We start from the raw sequence: 12710 nt of genomic DNA, 5'->3' as shown, positions 1-12710 counted from the left end.
ATATCTTTCCACTTGTTTATTCACTATTTTTTCTCAGTAAAGTTTTGTAGTTTTAAGTATAACGGACTTGGTTGTCTTGTGCTAGACTTATTTGTAGGTATTTGTTTTATTAGCATTACTATAAATGGAATTTATTTTCCAATTGTTTGCTGCTAGCATACAAGAAGTTTTTTTATATTGACCTTTTATATTGCATCCTTGCTAAATTCATTTATTCTAGTTCTTGGTATGTAAATTCCCTAAGATCTTCTTTTTTTTTAGTTTTTATTTAAATTCTAGTTAGTTAACATACAGCATGATGTTAGTTTCAGATGTACAATTTAGTGATTCAACACTTATATTCAACACCCAGTGCTCATCACAGCAAGTGCACTCCTTAATCCCCATCACCTGTTCAACCCAACTCCCCCCACACACACACACACCTCCCCTCTCTGGTAATCATCAGTTTGTTCTCTATAGTTAAAAGTTTGTTTCTTGATTTGCCTTCCTCTCCACCGCCGCCACCTTTGTTCATTTGTTTTGTTTCTTAAATTCCACATGAGTGCACTCATATGGTATTTGTCTTTCTCTGACTGATTTATCTCACTTACCTTAATATTCTTTAGCTCCATCCACATTATTGCAAATGGCAAGATTTCATTCTTTTTTATGACTAAACAGTATTCCATTGTGTATATATATATGTAGAACCCATATATATATATGCCACATCTTCTTTATCCATTCAGCAGTCAGTGGACATTTGGGCTGTTTCCGTAATTTAGCTATTGTAGATAATGCTGCTATAAACATTGGAGTACATGTATCCCTTTGAACTAGTATTTTTGTCTTCTTTGGGTAAATAGTAGTGCAATTGCTGGGTCATAGGGTAGTTCTATTTTTAACTTTTGAGGAAACTTGTTTTCCAGAGCAGCTGCACCAGTTTGCATTCCCACCAACAGTGCAAGAGGGTTCCCCTTTCTCCACATCCTCACCAGCACCTATTGTTTCTTGTATTACTGATTTTACCCATTCTGGCAGGTGTGAGGTGATATCTCGTTGTAGTTTTGATTTGTATTTCCCTGATGATGAGTGATGTTGAGCATCTTTTCATGTGTCTGTTGGCCATCTGTCTGTCTTCTTTGGAAAAATGTCTATTCATGTCTTCTGCCCATGTTTTAATTGGATTATTCGCTTTTTGGGAGTTGAGTTGTAAAAGTTCTTTATATATTTTGGATACTAACCCTTTATGAGTTATGTCGTTTCAAATATCTTCTCTCATTCTGTAGCTGCCTTTTACTTTGTTGATTGTTTCCTTCCCTGTGCAGAAGCTTTTTATCTTGATGAAGTCCCAGTAGTTTATTTTTTGCTTTTGTTTCCCTTGCCTCAGGAGACATATCTAGGAAGAAGTTGCTACAGCTGATGTCAAAGAGGTTACGGCCCGGGTTCTCCTCTAGCCTGGGATTTTCTATGTTAAAAAAAAAAAAAAAAAAAATCATGTCTGCAAATAGTGCCAATAGGGCTATTTTTACTTTTGTCTGATATTTGTGGGGTTTTTTTGTTTTTTGCTTTTATGCCTTATTTCAAAGCCTAAGACTGCAAGAATACAAGTGGTGAAAGCAGGCATTCTTGCCTTGATCTCAGGGAATAGCAATTTAGTCCTTCACCATTAAGCATGATATTGGTGGTTGAATTTTTTTTAGATGCCCTTTGTCAGGTTGAGGAAGCTCCTCAGTATTTCCAGTTTGCTGAGCATTTTATCCTTAACAATATTGAATGCTGTCAGATGCTTTTTTGGCATCAATTGGAATGATCAAATGGTTTTCTTCCCTGTATTCTGTCAATCTAGTGAATTTACATTGATTAATTTTCAGCTGTTAAACCAACCTTGCATTATTGGATAAGCCCTACATGGCCTTTATATATTACTGGATTTGATTTGCTAATATTTTGTTTAAAATATTTGGCTCTGTCTTCATGAGGGTATTTTTCTGTAATTTCTTTGATAGTGTCTTTGTCAGGTTTTGTATTAGAGTTCTGCTGGCCTGATGAAGTGTGTTAGGCAGTTACTCTCAATTTTTTGAGAAAGTTCCCATAGTATGGTTATTTCTTCCATGAATGTATGATAAAACCTACTAATGAAACCATCTGAATTAGAGTTTGCTTTTTGGGAGTATTTTTTGATACCAAATTTGTATTTGTCTGTAAATGTAGAACCATTATTATCTATATCTTATTCTGTCTGTAGAATCAGTAGTAGCAGCCACTTTATAGTCTAGATACTGATATTTTGATTATATAATGTTTGATATTTTTTAGCATTCTATATAATTTTATCTCTTGACATTTTAGCTGTATCTCTTTACATTTTTTTAGGAGTTTATAGATTGCAATACATATACCTAAACTTCCACAAACTATTTAGAGTTAATATTGTATCATTTCATGGTAAATGTAGAAAATTTGCACTGATATGGGTCCCTTTGTTCACACTCAATTTTTATCTTATCCGGTAGTTGTCATATGTATAACATTTACATACATTGAAAACCTGATTAGATAATGCTGTAATATTCATTTTCAATATTCAGTCTATTTTAAAGAACTTAAGGAAAAAAATTTTATTTTTGCCCACATATTTGCCATTTCTGTTGTGCTTCCTTCTATCCTGATGTTTCAGATTTCTTTCTGGTATCATTTCCCTTTAGGCTGAAATACTACTGGTGTTTCTGGTAGAGTAGATCTGCTGCCGGTCAGTTAATTCTGTTTTCTTTCATATGGCAGTGTCTTTATTCTGCCTTCATTTCTGTAGGATATTTTTGCTAGCTATGGAATTCTGAGTTGACAGAGACATCTGCTAGAATTTTGATTCAGTATACATTAAGTCTGTAGACCAATTGGGAAGAATTGCCATCTTAACAAATGAAAGATGTTATTCCACTATCTTCTGCCCCCATCTTTTCTTTTTTTTTTTTTTTGAGAAATCTGTGATTATTTGAATCGTTTTCTGTATCAAATGTCATTTTCTCTATCTACTTTTAAGACATTTTCTTCTCTTTGGATTTTAGCAGCTTGATTTAGGATATGTGTAGGTGGTTTTTTTTTTTCTTTGATTTTATCACAGAGATTCTTGAATATGCAAACTTATTTCTTTCAACTAAATTTGGGACTTCTTCAGTCATTATTTTTTCAAACGGATTTTCTGCCTCAGTCACTTTATTCCTCTACTTCTGGGACTCCAGTAATATATATTTTCAATTTTTTGATATTGTATAGGTTCCTGATGTTCATTTCACATTTTTCTGTTTTCCTTTCTTTGCGCTCTTCAGCTGAGGTATTTTATATTGGGTTATCTTCAAGTCTACTGCCTCTGTTATCATCAGTATGCTTTTGATCCTATGCAGTGATTTTTAATTTTAGATATGTATTTTAAGTTTCTCCATTTCTATAATTTTTCTAGTTATTTCTTGACTGAGATTGCCTGCTTTTCCATTAATTTCAAATGTGTTTTCCTTTATTTTATGGAGTATAATTATAATAGCTACTTTATATGTGGTTACTATGATGTTGGCATTTGTTGATTGTTTTTCCCGTTAGAATTGATCACATTTGTCTTGTTTTCTGTATGTTTAGCAATTTTGAGTTGTGCCCTAGATAATGTGAATGTTACATTGTACAGGCTCTAAGTCCCTATTATACTGTGCTGGAGATTGTTGATATTTTTGTTTTTGTTTTAGCATGCAATCAACCCAGTTAGTTTCAGAATATAGGTTCACTGCCTCATAGTGATTCATATCACAGTTAACTTCTCAAAGCTTGTGTTTTGGTGTGCCCTGTGTGAGACAGTCAGGAGTTACTCTGAGACATGGGCAGTGATTTAAAGGAGTTTAGTTCTCTAAATGGGCTTAGGTCTGCCCATCAAATGTGTAGCTCAGGGTTTAGACTGAAACTTGTGTGGGTTCAAACATGGAACCAGGTCATCCCCTTCTCTGCCTGTTTCCCCTCTATGATTTTCCCTACACTTGCAAGAACCTCTTTTCCTGATTCCTCAGCTCACAAAGATGTGGTTTCTATTAGATTTCAGACACTGAGGTTGCCTCCCTTGTAATATTGTATAAATGGAGTCCACATAGGGGAAAGCTACAAGAGAGATGAGGGGGAAAACTACAAAACAGGAAACTAAATGATGGTGTGTTCTAAGGCTTAGTCCCTGAACACCTCGATTTCCTCTCTACACTCACTCTCTAGGTGAAAGCATTCTGTAATTCCATAGCTTCAAATCTGAAAGCTGACAACTCTTAGACCTCTTCTAACCTCTAGACTAATATACCAGTTGCCTACTCAACATCTACACTTGGATATCTAATAAACTCTACTTGTCAAAAACCAAGGCCCTCCTCCACTGATACTGGATTACTTTTGACTGCATATAACAAAACACACACACACACAAAAGAAAACATGCATTAAAAAAAAAAGTCCACGGATACAGAGGTAGACAGTCCCGAACACATATGGCATACTCATTAGGCACCCATACTCATTAGGCACCATACTCATTAGGCACCCAGGCCCCTTATCTCTTGATGCTTTTCCAACTTTAGTATGCTTGCTCTTTATGTTAGCAGAGGGAGAAATGTAATGGGAAAAAAATTTTTTTAAAAAAGAAATTACCAAGTTTTTATTTAAATTCAAGTTAGTTAACATATAGTGTAATATTGGTTTCAGGAATAGAATTTAGTGATTCATCATTTATATATAATACCCAGTACTTATCACAAGTGTCCTCCTGAATGCCCATCACCCATTTAGCAGACCCCCATCCACCTCCCCTCCAGCAACCCTCAGTTTGTTCCCTATAGTTAAAAGTCTATTATGGTTTGCCTCTCTCTCTGTTTTTATCTTACTTTATTTTTCCTTCCCTTGCCCTGTGTTCATCAGTTTTGCTTCTTAAATTCCACATAGGAGTGAAATCATAGGGTATTTGTCTTTCTCTGATGGTCTTATTTTGCTTAGCATAATACACTCTAGTTCCATCCATGTTGTTGCAAATGGCAAGATTTCACTCTTTTTGATGGCTAATATTCCATTGTGTATATATATAGCATGTCTTCTTTATCCATTCACCTGTCGATGGACATATGGGCTCCTTCCATAGTTTGGCTATTGTGGACATTGCTCCTATAAACATCGGGGTGCATGTACCCCCTTGATTCACTATGTTTGTATCCTTTGGATAAATACCCAGTAGTGCAATTGCTGGATCATAGGGTAGCCCTATTTTTAATGTCTTGAGGAACCTCCATACTATTTTCCAGAGTGTCTGCACCAGTTTGCAGTCCCACCAACAGTATAAGAGGGTTCCCATTTCTTCACATCCTCTCCAACATCTGTCATTTCCTGACTTGTTAATTTTAGTCATCCTTACTGGTATGAGGTGGTATCTCATTGTGGTTTTGATTTGTATTTCCCTGATGATGAGTGATGTTGACCATCTTTTCATGTGTCTGTTGGCCATTTGTTTGTCTTCTTTGGAGAAATGTCTGTTTGCGTCTTCTGCCCATTTCTTGATTGGATCATTTGTTCTCTGGGTGTTGAGTTTGATAAGTTCTTTATAGATTTTGGAAACTAGCCCTTTATCTGATATGTCATTTGCAAATATCTTCTCCCATCCTATTGGTTGTCTTTTGGTTTTGTTGACTGTTTCCTTTGCTGTGCAGAAGCTTTTTATCTTGATGAAGTCCCCATAGTTCATTTTTGCCCTTGCTTCCCTTGCCTTTGGTGATATTTCTAGGAGAAGTTTCTGTGGCTGAGGTCGAAGAGGTTGCTGCCTGTGTTCTTCTCAAGGATTCTGATGGATTCCTGTCTCACATTTAGGTCTTTCATCCCTTTTGAGTCGTCCTTTTTTGTGTGTGGTGTAAGGAAATGGTCCAGTTTCATTCTTCTGCAGGTAGCTGCCCAATTTTCCCAACACCATTTGTTGAAGAGACTGTCTTTTTTCCATTGGACATTCTTCCCTGCTTTGTCGAACATGAGTTGACCATAGAGTTCCATTCTGTTCCATTGATCTATGTGTCTGTTTTTGTGCCAGTACCATACTGTCTTGATGATGACAGCTTTGTAATAGAGCTTGAAGTCGTCTAGAATTGTGATGCCTCCAGGTTTGGTTTTCTTCTTCAACATTCCTTTGGCTATTTGGGGTCTTTTCTGGTTCCATACAAATCTTAGGATTGTTTGTTCCAGCTCTGTGAAAAATATTAATGATATTTTGATAGGGATTGCATTGAATATGTAGATTGCTTTGGGTAGTGTGACATTTTAACTGTATTTGTTCTTCCAATCCATGCGCCTTGGAATGTTTTTCCATTTCTTTGTTGTCTTCCTCAGTTTCTTTCATACGTGTTCTATAGTTTTCAGAGTACAGATCCTTTACCTCTTTGGTTAGGTTTACTCCAAGGTATCTTATGGTTTTTGGTGTAATTATAAATGGGATCGATTCCTTGATTTCTCTTACTTCTGTCTCATTGTTAGTATATGGAAATGCAACTGACTTCTGTGCATTGACTTTATATCCTGCAACTTGGGCTGAATTCCTTTATCATTTCCAGCAATTTTTGGGTAACCTTCCCCATTTCAATAAATGTCAGTTCCATCCTTCCAGGTGCTCAGGCCAAAGTATCTTGGAGTCATCCATGATTCTTTTTCTCTCCTATTCCACATCCAACCTACCATCAAATGTTACTGATTGTACTTTTCAAATATATCCCAATATACCTGACCGACTCCGTCATCATGCAGGCTATTGTTGCCTTTCATGGACTTCTGAAATAGTCTCCTAAGTGGTCTTTCTGGATCTGCCATTCCTGTATGCAGAATTCCCAGATTACCTTCCAGCTTACTCTGAATAAAATCCAAGGAACTTACTAATAAAAAGCTATACATCATTTGGTCCTGGCTAACCCTCTGATTAAATTAACTATTCTCTTCCCCTCATTCCATAAATCTACCAAGCATGTACCAATTTCAGGGTCTTTATTATCTATTGATCTTTCTATCTTGAATGCTCTTCTCCTAGATGTCCCCATAGCTTTCTTCTTAACTTCCTTCATGTCTTTCTTTGATCAAATACCATATTATCAAAGAGACCTTCCCTAACAGCCTATCTATCTAAAATAGGATTCCTTCTAGTAAATCTCTCCCTTTATACAACTTTCTTCTTAATACTCAGCAGCATTGGACATTTTATCTGATTTTCTATGTGTATGTATAGATTTCGTACACATATACATTCTCTCCCTCTCTTTCTATATATAAATATGTAAAAATGTATAAACATTTAGGTACATATAGGAATTTGATTATTGAAGGGCTTCTCACTAGAATTAGAGTAGGGACTTCATCCTTACTGATAAGGAAGACAGCAGTGAGCAAAAGAGATAATCAAGACAGATTTCTCTGAGAAGAAGGTATTTGAGCTAACGATGAATGAAGATGAGCCAGCTTTACTATAGCCTGGAAGGAAAGCATTCCAGGCAAAGGGAACAGCTACTCTGCAAGGCCCTACAGTGGAAATAAGCTTGTCATGTTAGGGCATTTGTCCTGCATTTGAGGACAAAAAGAAGCCCAGTAAGGGTAGAATTTAGAAATTATGTAGAGTGGAATAAGATAAGGTAGGAGAGATAGGCAGAGCCAGATCATGCAAAGTTTTGCCTGTCCCAGATGCAGTAGAAAAAGGGTTGCAGGCCTCTCTGGCACCTCAGCCATTCTCCACCCTTTGGGAAACTCTAAGGCTACAATAGCCAAAGGCTATCTAGCAACATGCAGCTATTTAAATTTAATTAACTAAAAGTAAATTTTAAAATTCAGTTTCTCAATCACATGAGTTCCATTCCAAGTGTTTTAATAGTCACACGTGGCTAATGACTACCTATTGGGCAGCACAGCACAGATAGAAAACATTCCATCATCACAGAAGTTATATAAAACAGCGCTGCTTTAGGAAATCCAGTCCAATGAGAAATAATGCCAAGTTTGCTTACCGTCTCCTCTGTGATTTTCTCTTAACCCTAGAATCAGTGTTTTTCTATTTCAGTGGAAATATATGCGATGCCTAGAAAATTAGCATGGGGCCTATTCCCTATGCAAATATTCTCACCAGTGATTTTTACCTATGACAGAAAAGATGAGAAAGACTGGTAAATCACAAGCATTCTTAACCTCATTATAAATACATTGCAAATGTAAAAGTGCAAAGTGTGGAAGTCATAAATGTGAAAGCAGCTTTCAATTTGTTTTAATAGGTATTTTCTATGTCTTATTGTAACCTAGGGATCTTGCTGCAAGAAACTGCCTGGTAGGTGAAAATAACATTCTGAAAATCAGTGACTTTGGAATGTCTCGTCAAGAGGATGGTGGAGTGTATTCATCTTCTGGCTTAAAGCAGATTCCCATTAAATGGACAGCACCAGAAGCTCTTAATTATGGTAAGAATAGACTGTTTTGCTTTTTGGTGGTAAAAATGTACTCCATCAGCACAAAACATACACAAGCAAAATTACAGGAGTAAAGCAGAGCCCAAGTTAGAATAATTTGAAAATCAACGCAATAATGTGTAAGTATTCATATTTTGTATTTACACATGAGCAGAAACCTAATTCATTAAACTTATTGGTCAGATTTCTATATGTAAGATTGCTAGATTTAAAAGATGGATATACTTATAAGCACTTTGGAGAAGGTTTTTTCTAATCCAAAAAAAAAAAAAAAAAAAGATTCTTTTTAAAGTGTAGCTGTGGCTCTGGACCATTGCTTTTGAATGTCTTATAAATGGCACAATAACCTCATCTAATATTAGGTTTTAAAATATTGTCAAGTGTATAGTTTCTCGCTCTAAAAGTTAACATGGTTTCTTAGCATTTCGGTCTCTAGAACTTGTATAAGTCTTGTGGAGAGAGATGGAAGTTACATTTTTAAAACAGCAGGGATTTTGTGTGTGTGTGTGTGTGTGTGTGTGTGTGTCATTGCAATTGGAAATAAATAGAGGTTGCATTATCTTGGTTGGGATAAAATGGGCTGTAACAAGATGGGTAATGGCTCAAGAATTGAGATTGTGCTTTAAGTGAAATTATAAATTACATTTTCATTAAGGGAAGCAGCATATGAGCCATGGGTTGGTGAATGGGTATAGTATGTTTTAAATTGAAATATCATAAAATGATTACTGATTTAAAATGAAAAATTCATCATGAAAAAAAGGGCATTTATAAATGCCTTAATTTAATGCCTAAATTAAAGACAAAGCTTTTAAGTGAGGTACAATTCATATAACTGGAAATTAACCATTTTGAAGTGAATAATTCAGTGGTATTTAGTACAGTTCACAGGATTGTACAACCACTACTTCTCTCTAGTTCCAACATTTTCATCACTCCAAAATAAGAACCTTTACCCATTTACTCCCCATTCCTCCTTTCCCCCCAGCCACTTGCAACCACATGTCTACGTTCTGTTGCTATGGATTTACCTATACTGCATATTTCATATAAATGGAATCATACTATACATTTCTTAAATGTTTTTGAGGTTCATCCATGTTGTAGCATGTATAATTAACTTAATTCCTTTTTACGGCTGAATAATATCCCATTGTATATATTTACAATTTGTTTATATGTATATTTGGGCAGTTTTCACCTTTCAGCTATTGTGAATAGTACTATGAACATTTGTGTATAAGGATTTATTTGAGTACCTATTTTTAGTTAAATTCTAGGTATACACTAAGAGTCCTATGGTAATTCTGTGTTTAACTTGTCAAGGAACCACCAAGTGTTTTCCAGATAAGGCTTTGGAATGTGATTGGCTTGGAAGTTAGTTGGGGCTGATTCAGACACCAGGATCTGTTCTGTATTTTGTATACTAATGATACTATGGACTATATGTTGAATGTAACTGTCATTATGAGAAATAGACTAAGTTATTCTAGTTCCCAATAATGACATTTTTAAGCTTAAGACTCCATAGATACTAATCCTCACCCTAATTTGTCTTCCCATATGCTGGCAAGAGAAGTTTTTATAAGCTTTCTAATGATCACAGAGTAATTCCACTATTCCTCAGAATCTAGAGAAAATGGCAGCCCTGATATTTTCTACAGTGATACTACTCTAAGGTTATACTCCTAAGATGAACAATCACAGGATAAAAGATTGTAACCTATTATTTATGCAGAGGTTTTCTTTAAATGACAAAACATTGTTAACCCCTTCTTGTACATTCTTACAGCATTCCCATAAGAGGGCTGGAACTGGACTTGGGAAACCCTGAAATGCAGCTCTCTAGAATTTGTTTTAACCCTATTGACCAGATCCTTGTTGTTGCCTTTGAAAGTCCTCTTACTATTATGCCAAGTGAAATTCTGCCTTTCAATCAAAATGTATTTTAGTTGAATTTCAAGCTGACTGAAGTATTTGCAAATCAAAATTCTATTTCCAGACACCTCTTAGAGCCAGACCTACAGCATTTTAAGTAATAGAGATATGAAGATCTTTGGTTGGCAATGAGGGACATTTTTTTTAGCAGTCTTTACAATGCAGAACAATTTACATGACAAAAGGGAAGAGATTTTTAACAGTAGATGAGGACGAAGTCTGGAATAATTATCCAACCCAATGAGGGAGTTCCTTAGAGTTTAACAAAAGTGGAAAATATATCCATTGAACAACCTATTTCTTGTTTGTTATAGGTTTTTCATGTTTTATGCAGATATCATTTTATGATTGGTGGCAAGATTTTGCCTTATTTCCAAGGGTCTTTTCTTCACTGTTGCCGCAGAGTAGCTGAAATACTGCCCAAGTCTCCCATGACATGTGGGAGCAAAGTTGACAAAAATCCTTCAGTCTGTCTATAAGGAACCTCTCAGAAATTTGCCTTAGGGCCATGGAGTTAAACTTATTTTCACCATTATTTTGTCATTAGTGTAGCTGTCATTTCATTTTTTTTTTTTAAAGATTTTATTTATTTATTTGACAGCGAGACAGAGGGAACACAAGCAGGGGGAGTGGGAGAGGGAGAAGCAGGCTTCCTGCTGAACAGGGAGCCCGATGCGGGGCTTGATCCCAGGACCCCGGGATCATGACCTGAGCCGAAGGCAGACACTTAACGACTGAGCCACCCAGGCGCCCCTGTCATTTAATTTTTTAAACCAAGCTATAGTAAAGAGCCTACAATGACATGTAAGCTCCTCTCCTACCCATCTCCAGCCACACAACACATAATTGCATATATATCCCCTCCCCCACTTTTTAAACAGGAAATGGCAGCATACTTGATAGTCTTTTCAGCATATATTGCTACTGTGCTCAATATAGCTGTTACCAGAGGACTGTGTTTGTAAAGGGCAAATAGGATACTCCTCATCAACTAAGAAATAATCTAAAAAAGAAAATTAAAAGACATTTTTTCATTTGTCACCTAAGAATTTTGGGCTGATGCATCCTCTAATTAGCCTGACATGACTAAGTACTCTGAAATGAGGAGGCAGGATTTATAGTGAAAAGAGTCCTGGATCAATCATCAGGGCCAGATTTCCCACCAGTTATGTCATTAGTTGCATGACCTTAGCAAGTCATCTACTTCTCTACACCTATGTTTTCTAATTTGCAATTGAGAAGATAGTGCCTTTTCCATATAAGGGTATTGTTAAGATCAAATGAGATGGAGAAGTAGCAAAATTCCATACAAGTATAAGTTGCTCTTAGCCCATTAAAATTATCCAGCAAGGTTCTGGTTCAACATGATGATGTAGGAAGATCCCAAACTCACACCTCCTCTCACAGACACACCAAGTCTATGGAACAATTTTCTCAAAAAAACCCTAAAAACTAGCTAAGCAAGTGCTACATATTAGTCAAACAAGAAAAGAAAAAAACCTATCACAGCAGGTAAGAGAGGCTAAGACACAATCTCACCATAGACTCCACCCCCAGCACAGAGAACCGTCATGAGGAGGGAACTAAAAACCCAGAGCTTCCCCCTGAAGAGCAAAGGGTTTAAGTCCCCCCACTTCAGGCATCCCGGCATTTAAGAGCTGCACCTAAGAGGTGAGCTCCCAAAACATCTACCTTTGAAAACCAACAAGGCTCACATTCATATAACCCACAAGACTACAGGGAACATAAAAACAATTCTTAAAAGGCCCCATGCTTGGAATCACCTGCCCTAGGGCCCAGAGCAGAAGCAGCCAATGGACAGGCTATGTGAAAGAAGCTCCTTTGCTAGTCTTAAAACATCAGCCTGAGAGGCATCTTATTTAATACACATCTACGGGTCTGCTGGGGATACTTTCCAGGGATGGAAGCTGGCAGATGCCATTTTCACATTCTCCTTCTGCTGCACCCCAGAGCACCATTATCTCTCAGAGGGGAGCTTTTACACATATCTAGTAGCCTAGTTTTTGCAGCTACCACACAGGGAACACCCCTTGATCATCAGGTTCTGGATGCCAGGGGGCTTGCAGTCCTGTGTACCATATGACTGTAACAGAGACACAGTTCTTGACAGGCTACCACCCCAGTGCCCTGACAGATAGATAGCAACATACCCATAGTCCTTACTATCTTGTCCAGGCCTGAGGGCAGACTTCTTGTATGGCACCCAACTACAGGCCTGTGGAGGTTCTGTCCAGGAACAAAGGCCAGTGGACACCAACTCTGTACTCTCCCTCTACT

General features: G+C 36.8%; 1 protein-coding gene across 8 annotated transcripts in view; it reads left to right on the top strand.

The window, feature by feature from the left end:
- The window catches only part of FER (FER tyrosine kinase), a 439678-nt gene that overhangs the window by 373635 nt on the left and 53333 nt on the right, over positions 1-12710 (top strand). For all 8 annotated transcript variants that reach the window (XR_004299354.1, XR_004299353.1, XM_032403878.1 and 5 more), the window contains one exon: positions 8311-8465. Coding sequence is in view for 6 of the 8 variants with exons in the window: in XM_032403878.1 (XP_032259769.1) it covers positions 8311-8465 (155 nt within the window). In the remaining 2 variants the exon portion in view is untranslated. The remainder of the gene's footprint in view (positions 1-8310; positions 8466-12710) is intronic.

The sequence above is a fragment of the Phoca vitulina genome, unplaced genomic scaffold (genome assembly GCF_004348235.1).
Source record: "Phoca vitulina isolate PV1807 unplaced genomic scaffold, GSC_HSeal_1.0 scaffold6, whole genome shotgun sequence".
In the NCBI taxonomy this organism is placed as follows: domain Eukaryota; kingdom Metazoa; phylum Chordata; class Mammalia; order Carnivora; family Phocidae; genus Phoca; species Phoca vitulina.
The sequence above is the reverse complement of the archived record's forward strand: the minus strand, read 5'-3'. Positions and strand labels throughout refer to the sequence as shown.